The following is a 23,213-nucleotide window of genomic DNA, read 5'->3' as shown; positions in this document are numbered from 1 at the left end:
TTCAATTGTAGGTCCAACCAATTTCAGTCTAATGAATAATAAATAGGAAGGGAAAGAAAATTAAAGAAACAGGCCGCAAGTATGGGAGAAAAAAGCAACCGGATGGCACGTTATCAATTTGTAATAGAAGTATCAAAAATGCTATCTGTGTAGTTTCGACGGGATATTCGACGATTTGTTATAGACTTCTAACGATAAAATAAGTTATAAATGAGTTACCGATTTTTTAGATTCGAGTTAAGGGTTTGTTATCGAAAATGTGTTCTTATCGAAGCGTTGCCGATTTGCTATCAAAACGTTATCGATTTTATAGGTAAATTTATCGACTTCTTTTCGAAAATTTATCGAGTATTTATCCAAAGGTTATCAATGTGTTATCAAAATGTTATCGATATGCTATCGAAATGTTATCGATGATGTTATCAATTAGTTACCGGCGTGACATAGATTTGCTCCCAGAAAGTTATCGATTTTCCATCGAAAATTTATCGATTTGTTGTCAAAAATTTATATACATATTTGTTATCGAAAAGTTGTAGATTTGTTATAAGCGTGCTATCAGTTTGTAATCAAAGACTTGTCTGATGTTAGGAGACAGATACCGATAAAACTGATAAAATCGATGACACATCTTCAATCCGTTGATAACAAATTGATTAGAAACCAACAAAAGCCGATGATTCGGCAATTACACACCGACAACTAGCTGATATTTTTGCTATCGATAATGCTATCGATAAACAATATTTTTCGGTATCGGTTGTTGCAAAGTTCTTCTCAAACTACCCCTTGGCGAGTTCATAAAGCTTTCGTTTTATGCCTAAAAATAAAATAAATATAAGGCGCGAGATTTTAGGCCGAGCTTCTCGAACGGCATCTGCAAGGCAGATGAGTTTTCACTGAGAGCTTTTTATGGCAGAAATACACTTGGATTGCTTGCCAAACACTGCCGAGGGGCGACCCCGCTTAGAAAAATTGTCTTCTAATTGAAAAACCGTGTTTCTAAAATTTGGTGTTGCTTTGCCCGTGACGTGAACCCAGGATCGTTGGCGTGGTAGGCGGAGCACGCTACCATCACTCCACGGCGGCCGCCACAGACAAGATAACTTTCTGTTTTGTGGGTTCCTTGATACTCATCCCCCACTAACTTATTCCCAATAACTACTAGAAGTCCGCAACTGCGACATTTCTACTACGGCATGCAATCTACTTTTTATTCATTTGCTTTCTATTTTAACTTTTTGACCTCTTTTATGCAAAAACAAAAAATACATTTCCTAACTATTAGACATGTCGAGTCTTAACTTCATCACATCACAAATTCCTACTCACTCATTCACTTTGTGTGCAACAAAAAAACAAAAAAGCAAAAATTGGTTGCAGTATCATGAAACGAATCTAAAAAATTGCCAAAACCAAAACTGATTTGTTGAAATTTTCATATTTCCGCTAGAAGTTCCGAGCAATGCTTTGCCAAAAATAATTGCATTTGAGCATTTGGTCACGCGATGTTGGAAAAAAATTAAATTACACGCATCTTTTAACTTATTATATGTACCCAAGATAATTTGAAAAGAAGAAGGGGGTTTAAGTTCGAATGGAACCGATGATTATATACCCAGCTGTATATTATTCATACACACACTACAGTTTGCTTATTTTCGTGCTATTCATACTTATGAAAGTGTGCGGTACCCCGCCTTCTTCCCACCCAAGCGCAGGGCTGTAAGGTGTCGAAGAGAATGTGTGTGGTCTTACAACCTTAGACTAACAAAGTTTTTCATTAAAAAGAGAGGACTGTAGGCTCATGCGGGATGTTCTGACTGGACACTGCCTTCTGGCATCACATGCCTTTAAATTAGGTCTGGTCAGTGATACGAAGTGTGGGTTGGAGGAGGAATCAATCGAGCACGATTTGTGCTTGTATCCTGCGCTTTCCAGGCTCAGACTCCAGCTATTAGAAGTGATAGATCTGTCAGATTTAGAAGTAGCAAGTGGCATAAGTCCTAGAAAGTTTCTAGTATTTGCCAAGAGAACGGAGTTCTTTTAGAACATAGGTCCTAATTTTTAATAGGTTTTCTCAGTTGGGTTGTTAAACAAACTTCAGGTAATACTATGGACTCATTCAGTTTATGTAAGTTCCCCACGGATCGGCCTTTTCAACCTAGCCTTATACCCGCCTTCTTTCAAAATTTAAAATTTTGTTCGACTTATAGTGTTAAAATTTTTTTGGGAAAGATTAACTAAAAATGGCGGATTACGTTCATTTTCGAATATCTTTAAATTTTCGCACTAAGCTCGGCCATACTACTAATAGGCGTATCGAGTGGTGTTATCCCATAAGCTGGTTGCTTCCTTTTAATATTTTTTGTACAACGCTTTGGTACAACAAGAGGTAAGTATCGAAATCAATGATATTAAGGCGAATATAAGCAAGATGTTGGCAAAGCGAATTCAACGAATTCGCAGTGCAGAAGAATGTCAAATGAAACGAAAATTTGCATTGACCGCGATTAACTGACATACTGCTGAACTAAGGCTTTGCTTGTGAAGCTTCTTCTGGGATAACACTACCTGGTATTGCATTCGCCTTGAGTGACATTCCCCTGAACGGCGAGTTTGGTTTTGCCATCCCCTTGTATAGATTCCCCTTGTTAGATTCGCCTTCTTAAGGCCGTTTCATCAGTTTATCAGCATTCGTTAATAAATTTTCCCATTCTTACATTTATAAAAGTTTTCGATATCGAAAAAAGGGCGTGCTTAGGGCCTAATTTGTCGATTTTCGATACCACTCTATTCAACCACAAATGTGGCCCAAATTTGGTAAAGATATCTCACTTTTTGCTCAAGTTATTGTATTGGCGGACGGACGGACATGACTTAACTAAATTTCTTTTCGACATGGAAGTCTATATCCCTCTTCATTCCTTTAAACCATTTCAACTTACTGTTTCATTTCATTTCATTTCATATCTTTATTAAGTCAAATGGTAACAACCTTACTGACTAGATTACAGGTAAACTTAGTACTGGTTTAACAATTTTAAAGTAAGATTTACTGAGGTAAGTAATAGGACTCAATGCGTGCCTTAAACAGCGACCTTGGCATAGCAAAGTCCAGGTCAAGGCTTCTGGATAGGCGCTTAAATTCCACAAGACCTCTTAGAAGAGGTGCGAAGCTGAAGTAATTCGAACGCAGCACTTCAACGCGGAATGTAGTCAACTGCCCAAGTAGTTCTGAGCTGTCAATGGCACCGGATATTATGTCAAAAATAAACATCACGTTTTGAACAAGATGTCTAACTTCAAGTGGCAAGCATTGATAAGCATGCATCTTGCATTGTAGGGTGGCAGGGGATTAACAAAGTGCAGAGGTTGAAGAGCAAATCGTATGAACTTGCTCTGAATTCTTTCAATTCTTAAAGAGTGTGAAGAGTATACGGGATTCCAGATGACTGATGCATACTCTAACTTGGAACGCACTAAGGCATTATATAAGATTTTCCTGGTATATGGGTCCTTGAAATCCTTGGCATATCGTTGCAAGAAAGCTAAGTTGGTATAAGCCTTTGGTATGGGAAAGTTTACATGATTACAGAAAGTAAAAGAAGAGTCAAAAATTACGCCAATATCGCGAAACTCATTAATTGACGCAAGAGTTACATTTAAAATGGAGTACGCGAATGAAACCACATTCATAGACTTAGTATACGTCATGTGACAGCATTTACTAATATTGAGTCGCAGATTATTTTGACAGGCCCAATTATTTATAGCATTCAGATCTTCTTGCAGACGCAATGCATCAGAAGTACAGGAGATTCTCCGAAAGAGTTTTAAGTCGTCAGCATAAAGCAAATAATTCGAATAGTTTATGCATGAGCCAACATCATTAATAAACATTAAGAACAAAATAGGACCAAGGATGCTACCTTGTGGTACACCCTAAATTTGCTGAGAATTCATAAGACTTAGTTCTCTTGATTTCAACAAAAGATATTCTATTTTCCAAATATGACTTCAGCCACGACAGAAAGCTGGAGTGAAAGCCCATGTTTTCAAGTTTCCACAGAAGTAATTTGTGCGAAACTGTGTCAAAAGCCTTGAAAAATCCGTATATATGGTGTCAACTTTATATCCATCCTTAAACGTAGAGACACAAAACTGAGAGCAAACAGCCAGATTTGTAGCAGTCGAACGTCCCGCAATGAAACCATGCTGACATGGATCGAATATTTTATTTATAGCGAATGATACTTTGTTTTTAACAACCTTTTCAAAAAGTTGTGAACATGTTGACAGTTTGGATATTGGCTTGTAAATCTTGACTTCATTTCTATTGCCTGACTTGAAGATAGGAGTGATAGACGCCAGCTTTCAGCGATCAACAAAAACTCCAGTCGATAGCGAAATATTGAAAATGTGGCACAGTGGCACACAAAGAGAAATACTACACTTCTTAAATAAAAAAGAGGACAATCCATCAATATCATTTTTGATTGAGGTCTGTAATGCGATTAAAGTTGTAATATACTGTGGAAAAGTACAGCTAGGTATAATTACAAGTAATCTAGAGCTAACAACCCCAATGATTCAACAAATGATAAGCTATAAGCTTGAAAGCCTCTAATAACGAGAATTCCTAACCACATCCACTGTATTCCGCAAAGCATGAAGTTTTAGACTAATGTTACTTACATTTCCATCCTACATCCTAGACTTTCGGGAAATCTTCGAGCCTATTATTAAAAGAATATATATGTAAGGCGCGATAACCTCCGAAGAGATTTAAGGCCGAGCTTCTCTTCCAATTTATGTCGCACGGCGAGTTTTTAATTTTTTCTGTAAATTGGGTGGATGGGACCCACTGTTTTATGCCGAATCCGAACGGCATCTGCAAGGCCGATGAATTTTCACTGAGAAGCTTTTCATGGCAGAAATACATTGGGCGTGCTTGGCCAAATTAATGCCGAAGGGCGATCCCGCTTAGAAAAATTTACATCTACATACACGTACGCTTTTAAGAAGTACATTAAAGCTAAAATCCCAAGACTCTAGGTTTTAGTTACCCGTTTAAAATTTTTTGTATACTCAGCTTAGCAGAGCTCACAGAGTATATTCATTTTGTTCGCATAACGGTAATCCGTAACGGCATAAACTAATCCAGATGGATATAGACTTCTATATATCAAAATGATCTGGGCGAAAAAAGAAATTCATTTAGCCATGTCGGTCCGTCCGTCCGTCTGTCCGTTAACACGATAACTTGAGTAAATTTTGAGGTATCTTGATGAAATTTGGCATGTAGGTTCCTGGGCACTCATGTCAGATCGCTATTTAAGATGAACGAAATCGGACTATAACCGCGCCCACTTTTTTGATATCGAAAATTTCGAAAACCGGAAAAAGTGCGATAATTCATTACCAAATATGGATAAAGCGATGAAACTTGGTGTGTGGGTTGACCTTATGACGGAGAATAGAAAATTAGTAAAATTTTGGACAATGGGCGTGGCACCGCCCACTTTTAAAAGAAGGTACTTTAAAAGTTTTGCAAGCTGTAATTTGGCAGTCGTTGAAGATATCATGATGAAATTTGGCAGGAACGTTACTCCTATTACTATATGTGCGCTAAATAGAAATTAGCAAAATCAGGTGCCCAACACGCCCACTTTAAAGAAAATTCGTTTAAGTCAAATTATAACAAAAAATTTAATATCTTTACAGTATATAAGTAAATTATGTCAACATTCAACTCTAGTAATGATATGGTGCAACAAAATACAAAAATAAAAGAAAATTTCAAAATAGGCGTGGCTCCGCCCTTTTTCATTTAATTTGTCTAGAATACTTCTAATGCCATAAGTCGAACAAAAATTTACCAATCCTTGTGAAATTTGGTAGGGGCATAGATTCTATGGCGGTAACTGTTTTCTGTGAAAATTGGCGAAATCTGTTGAAGCCACGCCCAGTTTTTATACACAGTCGACTGTCTGTCATTCCCCTCGGCCGTTAACACGATAACTTGAGCACAAATCGATATATCTTTACTAAACTTAGTTCACGTACTTATCTGAACTCACTTTATCTTGGTATTAGAAATGGCCGAAATCCGACTATGACCACGCCCACTTTTTCCGATATCGAAAATTTCGAAAAATGAAAAAAATGCCATAATTCTATACCAAATATGAAAAAAGGGATGAAACATGGTGATTGGATTGGTTTTTTGACGCAAAATATAACTTTGGAAAAAACTTTGCAAAAAGGGGGTGACACCTACCATATTAAGTAGAAGAAAATTAAAAAGTTCTGCAGGACGAAATCGAAAGCCCAAGAACAAAGTATATTATTCGAAGAATACCAAGCCGATACTAAGATTTATAAAAATTTGACCTTAAGAAACGTTTTTAAACTATTTCGACCAAGGTATATCTTAATAGTTTGACAAAAGTATTAGAAGGAAAAATTACAAAAAATTATAATGAAAAATATTAAATTTTTTGCTGCCCAATGTGCCAGTGTCTTATTTCGGTCTATTAGTGCAATTTTCTTGTGAGATGTCAATATTTCTTAAGAGAAATTGCAATTTTGTCGCGCTCAACAAATAGTCGTAAAGCAACTTTTGACAGCAAACAGAATTGTTTGCAGAAGCTAAGAAATAAAGCAAAGATTGTGTAAGAAGGAAAGCAAACTGACAATTTTTCACATTTCTCGCATTAGGTCACACAAATTCGCATATTTTATAGTCATGGGCAGTATAAACTTTTTTGAAATTCGAATGCCTACTGAACTGTTGCCTAAAAGGTTAATTATGGATCTGAATGAAACCCAAAAGAGTTGAAATATATTGCTACATAGAAAAGGAGATAGGAGATAACAAACTCCACACCCCAGTCTAAAATTAACACCATCATTGATTGGTGGCTCACCTCCAAGGCGATTTCGGCCGTTAAATAGCAAGTTACGCCAGTCATACCAGCTTCACAATAAGCAACGCCAAAAGGGAACAAAAGCAGCATACATAGCAGATTCAATGAGTTAGAAGTCTCCAACTGGTACACCTCGTACACCTGCAACATAACTAAGCAAACCTGGCCAAATAACGATAGTAGAAGGGGGAAACTACTAAATGGGTAAAGGAAAAAAATCTTTAGGATCATTGCCACAACCACGGGACAAAGGCCGCTTGGCCCGCCAGTGGGTTAGGGGGCTTAGAATATACCGTCGGCAGGTAGGCCTGTCGTAAGAGGCACCTAAAATACTAAATTTATTCAAGGGATTGTGAAGCGCAATCCTGCCAAGGGGTTGCCAGCGCAATTTATAGCTTCTCCAACCCAATCGTCAACCTCACCCACCCGTGGCGAATCCTGTTTCTTTAGCAGCCGAGGCCCTGGCGACCATTATTTCCTCATGGATCTAGCCTAGAGGGTTTTTTGTAGTCATACTAAATCATTCCCGAGATGTTTTGGCTAGTACCGTAATGGTGCTTGTTACCGGAACTTACAGGATCTGCATTCGGCAAAGTTCCATCAACATCGATATAACTCCCCAAAACCTTCGGGAAGTGTCCTTATCGGTGCAACAACAACACTTTCCAATTGGACTGCATGCCTAGAGAACGGTGATCCCTTTTAACAGCATATACAGGAACTGCGACGAGCAGGGCAGCAAAGAAAAAGTCGCGCACTAGCTGTGTGAATGCCCAGCTCTAGCATACACTAGGTTTCTAACTATTGGTAGATATATATATTGTCGGAGCTCAAGGAAGTAGCTAAATGCTCTATACAAAACATCAGTAGGTGCATTATCTGCATCAAATTACCTGAACGAAGTACCGACAAGCCATACCAAAACAGCAGTAATTGGTTTCGGGAGAAATGTGCACCAAAATGGTGCCCCATGCGCTACTTGGGCTTGGATCTTTGGTGTGCGGGCAACCAACCAACAAGGGAACACAAAAGAAGATCAAGCCTTGCTTCACCTGTCCCTCTGGACTCAGTGAAGCTCTGCCCTTTCGTTTGGTATCAAATACGGGTTTCGATAAAAGTACTTACCTGGGTTCGCATCTTTAGTGTACGGTCAACCAACCAACCAGGGAATACAAAGAAAGATCAAGTCTTGCTTCACCTGTCCCTCCGAACTCAGTGAAGATCTTCCCTTGCGTTTGGTACCATAGGCGTGTGCCGATAAGAATACTTTCTGTGTGGGAGCGCCTTCATCCCTTCACATGTTATAACATAGTCAGCGTAGCCTTTGTGTTCTTGGCATTATACTTCCTTTTTTATCAATTGAATATAGCACTGTACTAATGTTAAGATTATATAAGAGTTTGGGTGTTATACTGCCCCAATTATAAAATTGAAAATGCCACATGTGCTCGTGGTTTATGTTGGCACGACATAAAATGACTAAGCGTTTCTCGACACTGCAACGCCCCCCATTATAACGAGCATCTATGAGTGCAATTGCGGCATACCCAGCGCCAATACCAGCTGCCGTATTCTGTCGTAATTTTCTAAAGTTGCCAAAGCAGCTACCAACACCAACAACAAACTTCAACTGGCATGGTAGTTCGGAAACAGCAATGAGGTAGTACAAAGAGTTAAAAGGATTTCCTCATTGTGCATTGGGCCACATAAAAAAGTTATGCAATAAAACTGAAAAGGAAAGCTTGTATGTGAATCAAATAAAATAAAATGAAATTTAATATACGCAGTGACACTCACACTTACATACATTTTGTTGGAAATAATGCATTCATATTTCGAATTTCATACTAAAAATGAAATATGCAAATTTCGTAGGATTCATTTTATAGTACGAACTTACTTATATTGTGCAATGATATGCGAGATTTATGCTTAAAGCGGCTCGTTTGCCTTTCCACAGTGAAAATATGTGATGCACATTTACAAGTATGCCATTGCCAAGGTCACATGCCAGCACTTAACATCCAGCAAAGTCCGAGTAAATAACTTGACACTGGAGGCATACAAAAATGAAAGGGAAAGGAATGAAGTTCATGAAAAGGAATAATAGGCCAGAATATATGAATGTTGAAATTTTATCAGGCAAAAGGTCAAGGGTCAATATCAATGCAGTAAGCAGTTATTTTTGCTTTATACATGAGTATAAAAAGTAGTTCGAATTGAAATGCAGTACTTTACTAGGAGTGGTTACAACGAATCTCACCTCTCTTGTAGACCGTAGTCATAGATGATCTCCTTCACTTACTAAAATCCAATGGATTTGACACACAAAGGCATGCAGATGACTTAGCGCGTATCAAAGAAAGGTGATGTCATACCAAAGATTGTCTATCAATCCTAACAAAACTGTGCTAATACCTTTTACACGGAGAAGAAAACTTTCCATGCCAGAACCACTCCGGGTGGCACCAAAATCCAATTTTCAATGGAAGCAAAACACCTAGGAGTTACACTGGACAGAACCCTCACATGTAGAGCTCATCTACATGCTAATTCAATAAAGCAACAAAAGCTTTCTTCGCCTGCACTCGACTCTATGGCAAAACACGGGGATATCTCCCAAAATTATATACTCGATACTACTAATTCTGTTGTGACAGTCCCCTATGCTTCCTTAGTTTGGTGGCTGATACCACGCAAATATTATCAATAATTACAAAATAAAGCAAAATGACCCGGCTAGTTTGTATTTGCATAATGGGAGCGATGAGAACGTACCCTGCTGAGGCACTTAGTGCCTTAGTGGGCGTACCTCTCTTCCTCATTCTAACAGAGAAAAGGGCAACACTTGCTGCACTTAGACTTCAAAATATCTCTGAGCTAAAGAGCGGAAACATGACACATGAAAGTAATAAAAAAATCATAGGAAATCTCGATTTGCAGCTTCGTGATGCAATGGCACCTACGCACAGAATTCCACGGAATTTTGAGGTGTACATTGTGGATAGAACACTTTGGAAAACAGGGAATCCATATACTGACCCTGAGTTATAGGTCTGATTCACGGATGAATAAAAATTTGATGAAGGAAAAACGGGAGCTGCATCTGTAGGCCGAACTTCAAAAAATCGATACCATTGGGATACTACCCCACTATTTTTCAGGCAGAAATATATGCAATAGAAGTTTGCGGTAGACAATGTCCACGAAAAGGCTAGCCCTCTTGGAGTATCCTCATTATGTCATAGAGCCAGGCAGCCTTACGTGCCATGTTAGGGATACGAAGGTAAGGAACAGGCAGACCGTCTAGCCAAGCAGGGTGCTTTAGCAGCATTCTATGGTCCAGAGCACTTTTGTGGGCTCACACACACTTGGAAAACTATAAGTAACTGGGAAACAAAGCAGTTCAGATGACATTGGACTGAATGCCCAGGGCAATGGCAGGCCAAGCTGTTTATACTCCCAGCAACGGGAATATAGATAAATGTATTGAACTAAACAGAGACGACCTACAAACTCTTACTAGGTACTATACGACACAGTGTAGTCAATGATATCACCTAAGTAAGTTAAATCTATCCGATACACAAATCTGTAATTTGGAAGATAAAACGTCGGCTCACATTTTCTGCGAATGCGTCGCTCTAGCAAGGCAGGAACGTTCCCATCTAGGTAGCGTAACTCTTAATCCCTTCGTGATATGGAGTAAAAATCCTGAAGAGGTGCTGGAATACATCAAGCACAGTAGATCTAATTAAAGGTCGCAGTCCACCAAGGCTTATTAAAAACAATAAATAGCTTATCACCTCTTTCAATGTCCGTGCGAGCGCAACCATTGTACGTATAGCAAATGTGCCCTGTTCAGCACTTTTACCACGCGATAGACCAGACTGGGTTGGCACTTCTATGATAAAGAACGCTTAAGCACTTTTTTGTCCCTAAATAAGCAGGAGCTGTCGCTTCTGGAAAGGAATCGCATACAAACTATTTGAAAGGCACTCAAGCTGGTCCCTGGCAATCAAATGCCACGATTACTGTCGCCGCAGGGGATATATTAAGGAGGAGCAAAACGTGCACCACGTGTTCTGCTCTTGTCCGCCACTAAGAAGAAGACGGTTAACTATTACAGACTGGTTGTTTTGCGAACAACTTTATATTTTCACGTCACTGTAAACGAAAAGAGTCGCCCGAGCCAGCCTGGTCTGCTAAGTATGTGTGCGCGCATTTGTTTTTCAGAAATTGCAATTTATTTTGAAAAGTTATTTTTTAGCTATTACTTATGATGAATACTTACACTGCTCGCATTTGTTATCCTCTTCTATTCTCATATCTGTCATTCTATTCTCTTTCTATTTTTGATCAACTTTTTCTCATTCTCCTGAAAAATTCCTTTTACTTCTCCTTCTTCTTCTCTAACTCGTTATCTCCCTCTCTCCTTCCTTCTCCTTCAATCTTTCTTCGCGCATCATCTGGTTCTACCTCTGCCTTTCCTTGTCCCTATCTCCATCCCTGTCCATCTCAAAACCAAAAAGAGTAAACTAAGTCCAAATGCTTCATTGACGTACGACCAAAGAGGATAAATACAATAAGAGCCGTCACTCGTTATTTTTTTTGGCATTTACTCGATGTATACTGAGAGGTAGTCGCTACTTTTTTTTTGGGCGAGATGTTTATAAATGTCTTCTATACATTTTCGTGGGGTATTTGTGTTTATTTTTCGACTGTGTCTAATTAATTTATTTAGTTCTCTTTCCAAAAATCACAGTTGCACAAGGGGCCTACACGGCATGGATAAATGCGAGACAATTAAAAATATCCCTCTCAGAAAACATTCGGCATCAATTTTTTCAATTTCCAGCGCGATACTCGCCACAAAATAACGAGTAACGGCTCTTATTGTATTTATTCTCTTTGGTACGACTATCGACTCGCTTGGCGAATAAAGAAAGAAGGTTAAGAGGGCGTGTTGACGTTTATTGGTTTCCTCTAATCATACAGTTTATAATATCATGAGACAAGCAGTTCGGCAAAGTGTAGCACTGTCGGAGATATATTTCAGCTTAAGACTTGAATTACGAAAATCGGTCCATTAGATCGGCTGTTTTGCCCTAATTACTCCAGACTTTAGATTCATACATTGTTATAAAGAAAAGTTTTGCATTAGTTTGAAAATAAATAACCACTCACTGATCTTCAAATTGCTTTCATATCTATTTTCAGTTTGCAAGGCATCATGATCCAGAAACTCGAAGCTGCACATGTGCATACCTTCATGCCTATGAAATTTGTGAACTTTTCGCGGCAAAAATCGTGTAAGTACATGAAATAATCAACATGATAGGCAGAGCGCTTGAGTACACCAGAAAACTCATAAAATTGCAACAATTTGGATCGATTCCAAATAAGTACGAATATCAGCGATACGAAATCGCACGAATGAATCTGTGATATTAGCAACAAAATAGGCTTTGAACTGCAAGTGTGTGCAATCAACAACACAGCAACACAAAATGCAGTCAAAACAAAAGCAACAAATTGCACTAATTGCCTGCATATCGCTAGTATTTATGCTAAATTTGTTGTTGACAACAGCAGCGGCCAAAGAAAATATACCAACCATACAAGCGCAAGATGATTTGCAGCGACGTGAAGAGCATAAACAACATAATAATAAAAAACAACAGCAACAACATCATCATCATCAAAATCATCAACAAAAAAAGCGGCAACAGCTGCATCATCAACGACATGAGCAGCGCGAGCGTGAAAAGCGTGCCGAGGAAACGCACGAGGCATATGAAGGCCAACACAGGCTGCATGAAAAGCATATGCGCCACGAATATCAACAACACCAACACCACCACCACCAGCAACAAACACGTCAACATCGTCAACATCGCAGCCACACACCACAGCATACCGCCACAGTAGGAGATTATGCCGCAAGCTATCTCAGTGATTCAAGTGATCATCCTTCATCATCGTCATCATCATCAGCGGCATCCGCATCATCATCATTTGCATCGTTTTCCAAACGTTACTCACGTGACTCGTCCGCTTTTCCGACACGTGAACGTAAGCCAAATATTATTCTAATACTCACAGATGACCAGGATGTGGAGTTGGGCTCATTGAATTTCATGCCACGCACTTTACGTTGGTTACGTGATGGCGGCGCTGAGTTTCGTCACGCTTACACCACCACGCCCATGTGTTGTCCCGCACGTTCTTCGTTGTTAACTGGCATGTATGTGCATAACCATATGGTCTTTACAAACAACGACAATTGTTCAAGCCCACAATGGCAAGCCACACATGAGACGCGCTCATTTGCGACATATCTTTCGAATGCTGGTTATCGCACGGGCTATTTTGGCAAGTACCTGAATAAATATAATGGATCGTATATACCGCCGGGTTGGCGTGAATGGGGTGGTCTCATAATGAATTCGAAATACTACAATTATAGTATCAATATGAATGGTCAGAAGATAAAGCATGGATTTGATTATGCTAAGGTATGTATAAGGGGTCACGGTGTGTAAACATCTTTGCTCACTGTATGGAAATGTAAGCGTAAGATAAGTGTAAGTGTATTCCCTATACTGGAGTATACACATGTTGGAACATGTTATGGGCGTGTTATAGCATTTTCAGGTCAAATGAAACTTTTTTCATTTAAAATGAACCTTTTTTTCATTTTAAATGAAACTTTTTTCAAGTCAAATGAAACCATACTAATAAGGTAATTTTCAATATATTTATATCGTACTTTATAACGCTAAGTATTTATCAAATTTTTCTTTAAGACAACTATTTCTAATTAGCCACATTGAAGGCAAAATTTTTGCTTAAATTTTCTTTGTGAATTTAAGCTGCAGTTAAGGTCGGCTTAGTTTAGCCTTGCCTTTTGATCGTTTTAATTTTTAATAGATAAAGTAGCAGGGTTATACGCTAGGCAACTTATATATTACAGTTTAACCACCCACTTAAAATAAGCACCTATATTTTTTATACGTCCGACCCAAAAGCGTCCGCTAAAAACGTTGGTATGCATGAGAATTATACAATCAAATGAAAATTTTATAGTGTTCATAGTGTTTAATGTGACAAAGTGTACCACAAATCGATGGTACCGATTTTCTATGTAATTAATGGTGTAATTTTTGTAAATTTTATTTAGTTTTCATTTGTAATTTTGTCAACCGCCACATCTAAAAATATTACGCCCCTGATGATGCCCAGGAAAATTGGCGAAACGTTGGGCCGTAAGGTGGAATAAACTTTGTTTTTATTCGCACTACAACGAAATCGATCAGAATAGTTTAACAGAAACTTAATCTCCGAAATTTTTTTAGTAGGACATGAAAAAACCCTTAAAAATCAAACTCAAAAAAAGTAAAAAAAAATTAAATTTCGCAGGCTCTATAATTATTTGTTTGGGTATGCGTAGTAAAACATTTTTTCCTGACTCCAAATCCTATCGAAAAATCGATGGCGCGATATCGGTTAATAAATCGACCCATTATAATATATATATTCTAAGTATTACATTTAAATACAATATACAATGAAAAATAATGGAATAAAAACAAATATATATGTTTTCAAAGGCCCAAACGAGTAAAGTGCAATGTAACTACGCCATAGAGTAGAAAAGATCACTTTTTACCGTTATGTTTTTCAGCATAGTTAAAAAAGATCTCTCCACAGTCCACATGCTCTACTATATAGTTGGTAAAAGTAAATTTCCTCTCAACACCTTGCTATCGTGCTATGTTGTTTGGTAAGACGATCAAAGAGAAAAGCATAATACAGAGGATTCAACCGATGTGTTAGTTGGTGTCAGACAGTGAATAGGAAATAAGCTCACATCATGCAGAGGAGTAGATACAAGTAAAAACAAGTAAGGACGGGACTGTCTTCGGCTATGCCGAGGATGCAAAGTTTCAGGTTTTTTGTGGTCTGCGTGTAAAAACTATGACTACGAATCACGTATTTCAACAATATATGACGTAAACGTAACTATTTGATGAAATGTTATGAATTTTGAAGCTTCTAGCCGTAAAAAAGGGGCAAAAAATACAGTTTATATGGGGTATATAATATATGTACCACCGATCTCTATGATTTTTTCAGACAACAATATATGCTATATACGTAAGCACTTGGTGAAATTTGAAGCTTCTAGCTGTTAAAACGAGGCAGAAATTGCGCAAAGTTTCTTATCTGCACAATCGGTTGTATGAGATATATACTATGTATAACGCCGATCTCAATGATTTTTTCAGACATCAATATATGCTATACACGTAAGCATTTGGTGAAATTTGAAGCTTCTAGCTGTTAAAATGGGGCCAAAATCAAAAAAAAATAAAATATATATACTATATATATATACTATATATACCATCATATATATATTATATATATCACCGATCTCTATGATTTTTTGACACAACAATATATACCATATACGTAAGCAATCGGTGAAATTTGAAGCTTCTAGCTGTTAAAATGGGACTAAAATTGCGCAAATATATATATATACTATATATATATACTATATATACCACCATATATATACTATATATACCACTGATCTGTATGATTTTTTCAGACAACAATATATGCTATACACGTAAGCATTTGGTGAAATTTGAAGCTTCTAGCTGTTAAAATGGGGCCAAAATCAAAAAAAAATAAAATATATATACTATATATATATACTATATATACCATCTTATATATATTATATATATCACCGATCTCTATGATTTTTTGACACAACAATATATACCATATACGTAAGCAATCGGTGAAATTTGAAGCTTCTAGCTGTTAAAATGGGACTAAAATTGCGCAAATATATATATATACTATATATATATACTATATATACCACCATATATATACTATATATACCACTGATCTGTATGATTTTTTCAGACAACAATATATGCTATATACGTAAGCATTCGTTGAAATTTGAAGCCTCTAGCTCTTAAAATAGGGCAGTAATTACGAAAAGTTTCTTATCTGAACAATCGGTTGTGGGGGATATATACTATATATACGACCGATCTCATCAATTTTTTCAGGCAACAGTATGTGCAATATACGAAAGTATATGGTGAAGGTTGAAGCTTCAATCTGTTAAATTGAGTAAGATATTACAAAAATCCTCTTTTTCTGAAAAATCGGTTGTATGGGGGATATATGCTATAGTGGTCGGCCGGTTCCGACAAATGTCTAATCGGACACCCAAATACACCCGCTCACCAAATTTTATCAAGATATCTCAAAAATTGAGGGACTAGTTTGCATACAAACAGACAGACGGACAGACGGACAGACGGATATGGCTAAATCAACTCTGCTCTTCAACCTGATTATTTCGGTATACTTAATGGTGGGTCTATCTATTTTCCTTTAAGGACTTACAATTTTGGGTTTCGTGGCGAAATTAATATACCATTTAATTTTCATGAAAGGTATAAATATAGGTGCTTATTTTAAGTGGGTGGTTAAACTGTAATATATAAGTTGCCTAGCGTATAACCCTGCTACTTTATCTATTAAAAATTGAAACGATCAAAAGGCAAGGCTAAACTAAGTCGACCTTAACTGCAGCTTAAATTCACAAAGAAAATTTAAGCAAAAATTTTGCCTTCAAGGTGGCTAATTAGAAATAGTTGTCTTAAAGAAAAATTTGATAAATACTTAGCGTTATAAAGTACGATATAAATATATTCACAATTACCTTAGTAGTATGGTTTCATTTAACTTGAAAAAAGTTTCATTTAAAATGAAAAAAGTTTCATTTGACTTGAAAAAAGTTTCATTTGACCTGAAAATGCTATATAAGTTATCGATTTGCTATCCAAATCAAAGAGGATAAATACAATAAGAGCCGTCACTCGTTATTTTTTTGGCATTTACTCGATGTATACTGAGAGGTAGTCGCTACTTTTTTTTTGGGCGAGATGTTTATAAATGCCTTCTATACATTTTCGTGGGGTATTTGTGTTTATTTTTCGACTGTGTTTAATTAATTTATTTAATTCCCTTTCCAAAAATCACAGTTGCACAAGGGGCCTACACGGCATGGATAAATGCGAGACAATTAAAAATGTCCCTCTCAGAAAACATTCGGCATCAATTTTTTCAATTTCCAGCGCGATACTCGCCACAAAATAACGAGTGACGGCTCTTATTGTATTTATTCTCTTTGTCCATATGTTATAAATTTACTACCGGTACAAAGCTTTTCGATTTTTTATCGATGCGTTCGACACGTTATCAATTTTTTACCAAAAATGTATCAGGAAATTATGGATCTGTTATCAACGTTTGTTCTAGAAAAGTTATGGATTTATTATCGAAATGTTACCAAGCTACTGATTTCTAGTCAAAAATTTACATATGTGTTATCAAAAAGTTATCGATTTGCTATCGAAATGTTATTGAACTGTACCAAAAGCTATCTACCGAAAAAGTATGGATTTACTTTCGAAAAGATATCAATTTGTTATTGAAAATGTATCGTTGTCTTATCGAAGTGTTACTAATTTGTTGTCGGCGTGTTATTGATAAGCTACGTTATTTATTTCTTATCGGGATGTTACCATTTAGCTATTGGCATGATACAATTTGTTATCGACGACTCATATATTCGTTATAGAATAGATACGTATAAAACCTCACTATAAAATCAATGACACCTCTGGAACCCGGCTATAACAAGGCGATAAAAAACCAATGACTCGGCGATAACAAACCGACAACTCGACAATAGTAATTCACTAGCGATAATTTGCCGATAATAAAACAGTAACGTGTCGGTATCGGTTATTATAAAAGAGAAGCCCAATAAGTTCTTCTCAAAAAGCCCGAAATGATTTGTTTTTGGTAAAGTTAAACCTGCTGTGGTTTAGCTTTAACTCCTGGGCGAGCTCTAGCTAACTTAAATACATTAGCTTTCTAGACGTATGTACATCTGTATGTTTACATATCGAGACTTTTTTCTATTACATTAAGACAGTAATTAGACCGATTCTTCACAGATTCTCCTCAGTAGCCTCTAAGTTACGATATCTGTTCACATACCTTCTTTGCAGCACTTGCTTACAAATGGGGATAGCCCTCTTGAAGAGGCTAAAATATGTCGTTTATGCTGAAATATGGCGGCTGGTTCGAGCATGCACTGTATGCTATCGGTAACTTTGGACTCCCTTGGCTACTTTACAATTATCACCAGCTCTACTTCTTTGATTTGGTTGAAATTGTATCTATTTCTGGAGTCGGCATCCTGACTCTTACTTATTCGTTCTTGCCTATGAAACCTAGTTTAGCTGACATACGTGAAAGTATGACCCAAGAGCGATTATTTCTCGCTGACATTTGATCGTTTAGGCGATTAGTTTGATCACTTTCTATCTGCGGGTCCTGCTTCTTGGGTCCGCTCTGACACCTCACTACTTAGAAGGGGATATACAGAAAGTCGCTTCCAACAAATTCTTTTAACACTTTCCACTTTTATATTATTCAAGATGCCCTCGTGGTTCCAGCTAGCTGCAATTTCCAGTTCGAAGTAAGTATTCATCATTCGATTGGACGTAAATTAAAGCGGTTTGCGATGATTACCAATTCGTATATATCTCGGACTGCATTATCGAGCTGCCAGCTGCCCCAATCATTCATTATGCGAACTATAAAAAACCTTAAATATAAAATGCATCTCCAGTTATTTCCGATCTTTAAAACAAATTTCACCTTGTAATAATGCCTTTTTTGATGTTGGATGTGGCTTAGCATAGAAGAAACCTAAATTTTTTTTCTAACCAATGGAAAAGTACTTCATTCGACAAACGCCTGTCTGATCTACGAACTATTTGGTTAAAATTGAATTTCCTCTGTACGGTAAGTGTTACTGTTGCAGTGCCAGGAGCGTCTAAATGTGATTCCCCGATTGAATTGTTCGGAAACAAGCTAAGGTCAAATTTCAACATCTAGAGAAGTTTTCCAACGCTCAGCCCGTGATTTCAATCATCTTGAAAGTAAGAACCTCGAGATCAGTATCGCCACATTGTAAGCGTGCGTCAAAATCGTAACCACACTTATCTAAATTTCTAAAACACCATTTTTTATACGAACAAGATGTACTTTTTTATTGTTGCCCTTACGATAGCAGATTCTTAGTTCTCTCAATGTTGTTGTTGTTGTTATCTTAACTATAAGGACACTCGCCGAAGATTTTGGGGATCATTATCGATGTTGATGGTCCTTTGCCGCATATGGATCCGGTTCGTTCCGGTAACTAGTACCACTGAGGTACTAGCCCAACCATTTCGAAAACGACCTTCTAGGCCATGGCGCTTCCCACTCCTTGTTCCATGAAGAACATGTGTTCGCCAGAGCCGCGCCTGCCAAATATGTGTATGATATATTCATATTTATAACAGGATTCCAATCGCGTAGATGAGGTTAACAATTTAGTTGCGGAAGCTCTGAAGCTATAAAGCTTGGCATAGCGCTTATCAACCGCTTGAGTCCCTTCTCTCTTTTTTGAAAGCGCCTTCTACGTCAACTTAGATTGTCAGACCGAACTATTTTCAATAAAAAAAATCTCAATCCAACTGACTCTGTACTTTCGAAGCCGGCTCTTAGACTTACTAATTTTGCAAAAAGGCTGAGAAAATTTTAAAACCCACCACATTCCAAAGAGCATAATTTTGTAAGAATTCCCGCACACAAGACCCAGATTTTCAGATTTCCATCATTATAGCGAGATTTTTGCAGTAGTCTTATGAAATCTTTTAAGCTGTGCACTTCTGTTCTTCTTCTGAGTCTGTTTTTTTATCTAAACTTATCTTTCTATATTTTTTCCCAGGATTACTACCCAGATTTAATAGCGAATGATTCAATTGCATTTTTACGGTCATCAAAACAACAAAGCCAAAGAAAGCCTGTGATGTTAGCCATGAGTTTCCCAGCGCCGCATGGACCCGAAGACTCAGCGCCACAATATAGTCATCTTTTCTTCAATGTAACAACACATCAGTAAGTATAATTAAGATCTATTGAGATACTAAAACTTTATTAACCCACATTAACAACGAACAGCACGCCTTCTTATGATCATGCGCCCAATCCGGATAAGCAATGGATACTGCGCGTTACACAGCCCATGGAACCAGTGCACAAACGTTTCACCAACTTACTCATGACAAAGCGTCTACAAACGCTGCAAAGTGTAGATGTCGCTGTTGATCGCATTTTTAATGAACTAAAAACTTTAGGAGAATTAGATAATAGTTACGTCATCTACACATCCGATCATGGTTATCACTTGGGACAGTTTGGTTTAATAAAGGGTAAAAGTTTTCCATTTGAATTTGATGTGAGGGTACCGTTTCTGATACGTGGACCAGGCATACAACCAGCAAGAGTGTAAGTTAACTTAGTTTTAGAAAACTTAAGAGACATATATTTATCTCGCATTTTCTCGTATAGAGTGGATGAGATCGTTTTAAATGTTGATTTGGCGCCTACATTCTTAGATATTGGTGGAGTTGCGACTCCCCAACACATGGATGGGCGTAGTATTATGCCATTATTATTTGGTCGGCAGCAGCGTAATGTGCGCGAACAATGGCCTGATACGTTTTTGATTGAGAGTTCGGGAAGGCGTGAAACACCCGAACAAATCGCCGAATCACGTGCACGTTTACAAGCAGATCGGCGCAATATGAGACTGGCAAATAGCACCTTTATTGAGGAGCTACCGCCTCTTAATGAGAGCATAACAAGTAGTACAAGAATAGACGTTATCGATTTGGAATCGCGTGAAGAAACCGAATTCGAGCAAGGTGGACTTACAGCAGCTGAAAGAGGTACATACGTAAATTAAGCTGAAATAATCTATATATTTAAATTAATTACTTCACTCATAAGCAGAGGCGAGAACTGAAGCTAATATAGAAGACGATGCTGAAGATGATCTTGACACAGATGGCGATGACGATGGCTCATCTGGTATTTTAGATGAAGATATTGAAGATAATATCGATGTGGATGCAGCCGAAGAAGAGACAGGCATTGAAGATCAGCAAGATCAATTTGGCAATAATTTGCCAATGGCGCCGTATATGACGAAAATGATGCGTTTGAATTCAGAATGCTCAGATCCAGCTTTATTGGAGAACTGCCAGCGTGGTCAGAAGTGGAAGTGCGTCAATGAGGATGGCCGCTGGCGTAAACACAAATGTAAATTCCATGTGAGTTGGGTGGGAATTCAAATTTTATTTAATTGTTATAGATTATTTTTAATCAAGGGACAGATTATGTATGAGGCCGTGACACTTTCACAGTCACCACCTTATAACACCAAAAATTGCATAAAGGCATTCAGGTTTACTGTCACTCACTGACGTGAAGTGGAGTTTTGGTTCACACGAGAAAAAATGACTCGTCGCCTTATACATAATTTGCCCCTTAGCTTAAATCGAACTTGCCTCGAAAGAAATCTGTCATCCATGAACTGATTTTGTCTAACTTAAGTTACAGCTTCAGCATCACCTTGAAGAGATATCAAAATTTACGAAAAAGGAAACTAAACGTAACTGTGCTTGCTTTACTCCAGAGGGTGTGGTCTATACGAAGATCAAAACAAATCGTAATTATTTCGAAGGTGATCGTATTCGTAAGAGGTAAGTCAAAAAAAACCGATATAAGTAACAGTCCTGCTGCAACAGTGCTTGGTCTACTAATGAAATTAAGATGATTTTACTCTCTCCGTTTGTCTTGTTCCCTTGCCGAGCTCAACACCACCAATGAGCTGCAACTCAAGCCTATCGATCTATTCAACTTTTGCGTTGCACCTCTTTTATAAAATCCAAACTTTAGTCGTTGTCTCGTTATCACTTGTGACTGACTTTAAAAAATAAAAATAAATGTAAGGTGCGATAACCTCCGAAGAGATCTAAGGCCGAGCTTCTCTTCCAATTTGCGTCGTGCTTCTCTTGATTTTCCCTACAAATTGGCCGGACGGGACCTACATGTTTTATGCCGACTCCGAACGGCATCTGCAAGGCAGATGAGTTTTCAGTGAGAGCTTTTCATGACAGAAATACACTCGGAGCACTTGCCAAATACTGCCGAAACCGACCCCGCTTAGAAAAATTGTCTTCTAATTGAAAAACTTTATTTCTAAAATTTTGATATTTCTTTGCCCGGGGTGCGAACCCACAGCATACGGCAGGCGGAGCACGCTACCATCACACCACGGTGGCCGCCAGTGACTTTAGTTTGGGGAAAATCTGTGCGGCATTATGCCCTCTTCAGCGTAATTTTCGACTCTGTATTTATAGTTTACCGCTCGGTGGCCTAATAAATCAATTTCCGTCTTTTTTTTTTGTAACTGCGTGGAGTTTTAACAATGTTGATGGTCATTTGCAGAATACTGATCCTATACAATCCAGAAAATAGCACCATTAAATTACTAGCCTGACTTAAAAAGCTTTGAAATGTCCCAGTTCATGAGAACTTTGGGATCGCCAGAGCCTCGCCTGCAACATAAACAGGATTCCCCGCGAGAGCATTAAGAAGCTATAAATTGCGCTGGAAACCCCTTGAAGGGTATACTTGCCGCATAGTACTTAAGGCATTGGAGAAGATTAGCCCATTTCGTGCTATAATGGCTAGGTTAGGTTTAGTTGAACTGGCCGGTTTATAAAACCTCACATAAACTAAATTTGTTTGACGACCAAACGAAAGAACCCCAATCAGGTACCAGGACTTATGTTATAGAATAACTCCGTCCTCTTTGCAAATGAATGAGAAGTTTTCTATGACATAGCTTAATTCCTGCCTCGAAATCTGGCAACTCTCCCGGCCCTAATAACTGGAACCTTGACTTGGGGAGCGCAGCATACAAACACGGAATGTGCTCAGCCGTTTATTGCTGCAACTCGCACTTCCTACACCTGCTGTTACTGACGGGACCTAACCATCGTGAGCATTAAGTCTTCTCTTTTCACAATTAAAAGCCACTTTATGAGTCTAATATCGAAAGCTTTGCACATGATCTTAGAAATTTTGCAGCCATGCGCTTTTGTCCACGCCTTTCCTGCCTGATGGGTCATATGCAGCCCATTTCTTCTTTTAATTTCTCCCAAATGGATTGGGACGTCTATTGCCGTTTAAGAGCTAAGATGCTAAAGAATTCTGATATGCTCTTATGGCTTATGTATAGAACAACAAATCTTTCCAACTTCTAAA

General features: G+C 37.9%; 1 protein-coding gene across 4 annotated transcripts in view; it reads left to right on the top strand.

Annotated features, from left to right (window-relative positions):
• Nucleotides 1–23,213, top strand: part of Sulf1 (Extracellular sulfatase Sulf1) — a 308,672-nt gene that overhangs the window by 271,806 nt on the left and 13,653 nt on the right. For 3 of the 4 annotated variants that reach the window (XM_067758024.1, XM_067758017.1, XM_067758023.1), the window contains 6 exons: nucleotides 12,153–13,450; nucleotides 19,825–19,994; nucleotides 20,058–20,384; nucleotides 20,448–20,827; nucleotides 20,892–21,211; nucleotides 21,495–21,643. In XM_067758024.1, coding sequence (XP_067614125.1) covers nucleotides 12,443–13,450; nucleotides 19,825–19,994; nucleotides 20,058–20,384; nucleotides 20,448–20,827; nucleotides 20,892–21,211; nucleotides 21,495–21,643 — 2,354 coding nt within the window. In that variant the 5' untranslated portion in view covers nucleotides 12,153–12,442. The remainder of the gene's footprint in view (nucleotides 1–12,152; nucleotides 13,451–19,824; nucleotides 19,995–20,057; nucleotides 20,385–20,447; nucleotides 20,828–20,891; nucleotides 21,212–21,494; nucleotides 21,644–23,213) is intronic. The other variant, XM_067758025.1, reaches the window with a different exon arrangement.

The sequence above is a fragment of the Eurosta solidaginis genome, chromosome 1 (genome assembly GCF_040869045.1).
Source record: "Eurosta solidaginis isolate ZX-2024a chromosome 1, ASM4086904v1, whole genome shotgun sequence".
Lineage (NCBI taxonomy): Eukaryota > Metazoa > Arthropoda > Insecta > Diptera > Tephritidae > Eurosta > Eurosta solidaginis.
This window is presented reverse-complemented; position numbering and strand designations above follow the sequence as displayed.